Source organism: Drosophila novamexicana, unplaced genomic scaffold, assembly GCF_003285875.2.
Source record: "Drosophila novamexicana strain 15010-1031.04,08,12 unplaced genomic scaffold, DnovRS2.1 tig00000820-arrow-pilon, whole genome shotgun sequence".
Lineage (NCBI taxonomy): Eukaryota > Metazoa > Arthropoda > Insecta > Diptera > Drosophilidae > Drosophila > Drosophila novamexicana.
The window spans coordinates 2,135,545-2,137,732 of NW_020824828.1; the positions used below are offsets into that span (position 1 = coordinate 2,135,545).

Sequence of the window (2,188 nt, forward strand, 5' to 3'; positions counted from 1 at the left end):
CTAAAAATAACCTTAAAAAAATTACCCTGAGGGAATGTCACTAATAAAAGCTGTTTATGTTTTAATCAACTATTTAAAAATGTTTATTTAAGATATTTGGTTTTCACAAAATGTGGCTCCGTACTTTACGAAATGATTTACCAGCTCTTTTGGATTTTGAGTAGCGAAATAAATTTAAATGAACAAAGCTCGCCGTTCCATTTAAGCCATTTAAACAAGAACGATTCTACTATAAAAGAACTAGTTCACAAATTCTTTTTGAATTCACGGCAATAAAAATGGGCATATATTGAAAAACGAATATATTAAGCACGCTCTTGAGCCAGCTTGAACTTAGGCACAACACGGAACAGCTAAAACCCCTGCAGTATTGGGAAATCACTTATATTCTGTTCGGAAATCAGATCTGATTTGATCTGTGTGTGTGTGTGTTTGTATGTCTGTCTGACTGACTGCCAAGACATAAAACACCGTAATTTATGGCACATTTCCAGCTTCACGGCGTGCCATCGTCTGTTGCGCTCATAAAATGGGCCTCGGCCCGAGCCCAAAAAGAGGCAACGGGTCAAAATGGCGCAACGAGGCAAGTGGCAATAAAGTGCCAACCGAAATCAATAATGCGCGCGCCTCACAAATGTGGCAATAAACTTGCAAAATTCGTGCTTAAAAAATAAAAATGAAAACGAAAAAAAAGCATGGAAAACTAAATAAGAAGAAGCGACCGGGACTGAGCTCAAGTCAACTCCAAATTGATTTTGGCTTATTAACAGAACTAAGTGCCGTAAACTGCACTAAGCGGAAAAGTTTTGGCTCATTATGTGAGCCCAGCTGACAAGTGCCGCCCCCAACTACCCGTCCCCACACGGCCATCAGGACATCCAAAGCCAAAATCAAATGAAACTTGCTGATTACATTTCTTTTTCTTGTTTTTTGTTGTTTTCATCTTTTATAATCAAATGTAATTTGCATAAATTTACAAATATTCAAATGCGTGCAAAGCAAAAGTTTTCCAGGTTTCGCTCGTTCCATTTCGTTTCAATTCTGGCTAATAGCCGCCATCTACAATGACCACCTCAAGGAAGGAACCACCCTCGTTGGGGCTGCACATCTGATCCATCTGGCTCTCGCTCAACGTCAGATAGTGCCTATCCGCGCCCAGCAGGAACTGATTGATGTGCATGCGGGTGGCAAAATTGCGCAGCTGGCGACAAACGCGCAGCCCACATTGCAGCTCCCGGTTGAGGAAGCCTAGCGTGGCGCAGACAGGGCGCTGTGTCGCAGGTGCCACTAGCCAGAACACATACAGATAGCCCATGCTGGAGCCATCATTATCAAACTGTTCGGAATTCAAGAGCAGTCCCGGCCATGTGGTCTTGCAGACCATTACCAACACTGGCAAACAGCTGCACAATGATCGATGACACAGCGGCAGATTGAGCTGTGGCGGCGACAGATTTCGACTGCCATCACCCGTCCAGTTAAGCACTCCCAGGCAATGATCGTGGCCAGCAACCAGCTGCTGATGCACCATCAGCAGCAAGGTGCACTCCCCAGTTCGCACCTTGCGCATGCGCAGCCCGAAATTAGCCGCCATCGTAGGCGTTTCCACTAGGTGCTCGCTAAACAGGTGGCCCAGCAACTCCGACTGTCCCAGCAGAGCCTGGCAGTCGCCCAGCGGACAAACTGCTCTGCTCTGCTCACCCTGCCGCACTGCATCTCCCATCATTTTGTTGCTGTTTTTGTTGTTTTTTTTTTTTTTTTTTTTTTTTTTTTGGTTATTTTATATGTTTTCTTTTGTTTTATAAATGTAAAACTTAATCGAAATTCAAAACTGAGAGCATAGATTACTATTTCGAATACCTCTTCTTACTATTTGGAAACAGAAATCGCAAAGCAAAAAAGAACAACAAATGCTCTCCTCAGTGAAATATCTTAATGCAAACTTCACAGAAATTGACCATCAATCTGAGAACAGGTGACGAACAAGCGGAAATGCAAGCTGAGTCGTAGCGTCAGTTTATACGTATTTATAGACACGTGTATGTGAATACAAAACGCAGACCAAGTTTTCTTCTGGCTGCTTTGCATATTCTCATGAATTCAAGTAAGACTTACAGATTTACATGCTTTGATTATAAGCGATAAGTAAACAATATAGTTTTTAGGTTTCAATCTCCTTCTTTCCTTT

At 42.6% G+C, this 2,188-nt stretch overlaps 1 protein-coding gene across 1 annotated transcript; it reads right to left on the reverse strand.

Annotated features, from left to right (window-relative positions):
* Window positions 1-1,045: 1,045 nt before the first annotated feature.
* Window positions 1,046-1,726, reverse strand: LOC115764251. Its single transcript, XM_030707170.1, has one exon. The coding sequence runs from the start codon at window positions 1,724-1,726 to the stop codon at window positions 1,046-1,048; it is 681 nt and encodes a 226-aa protein (XP_030563030.1).
* Between the last annotated feature and the right edge of the window lie 462 nt (window positions 1,727-2,188).

Coding starts and splice junctions, on each gene's coding strand:
- LOC115764251 (XM_030707170.1), bottom strand. CDS start 1,726: ATGATGGGAGATGCAGTGCGGCAGGGTGAGCAGAGCAGAGCAGTTTGT.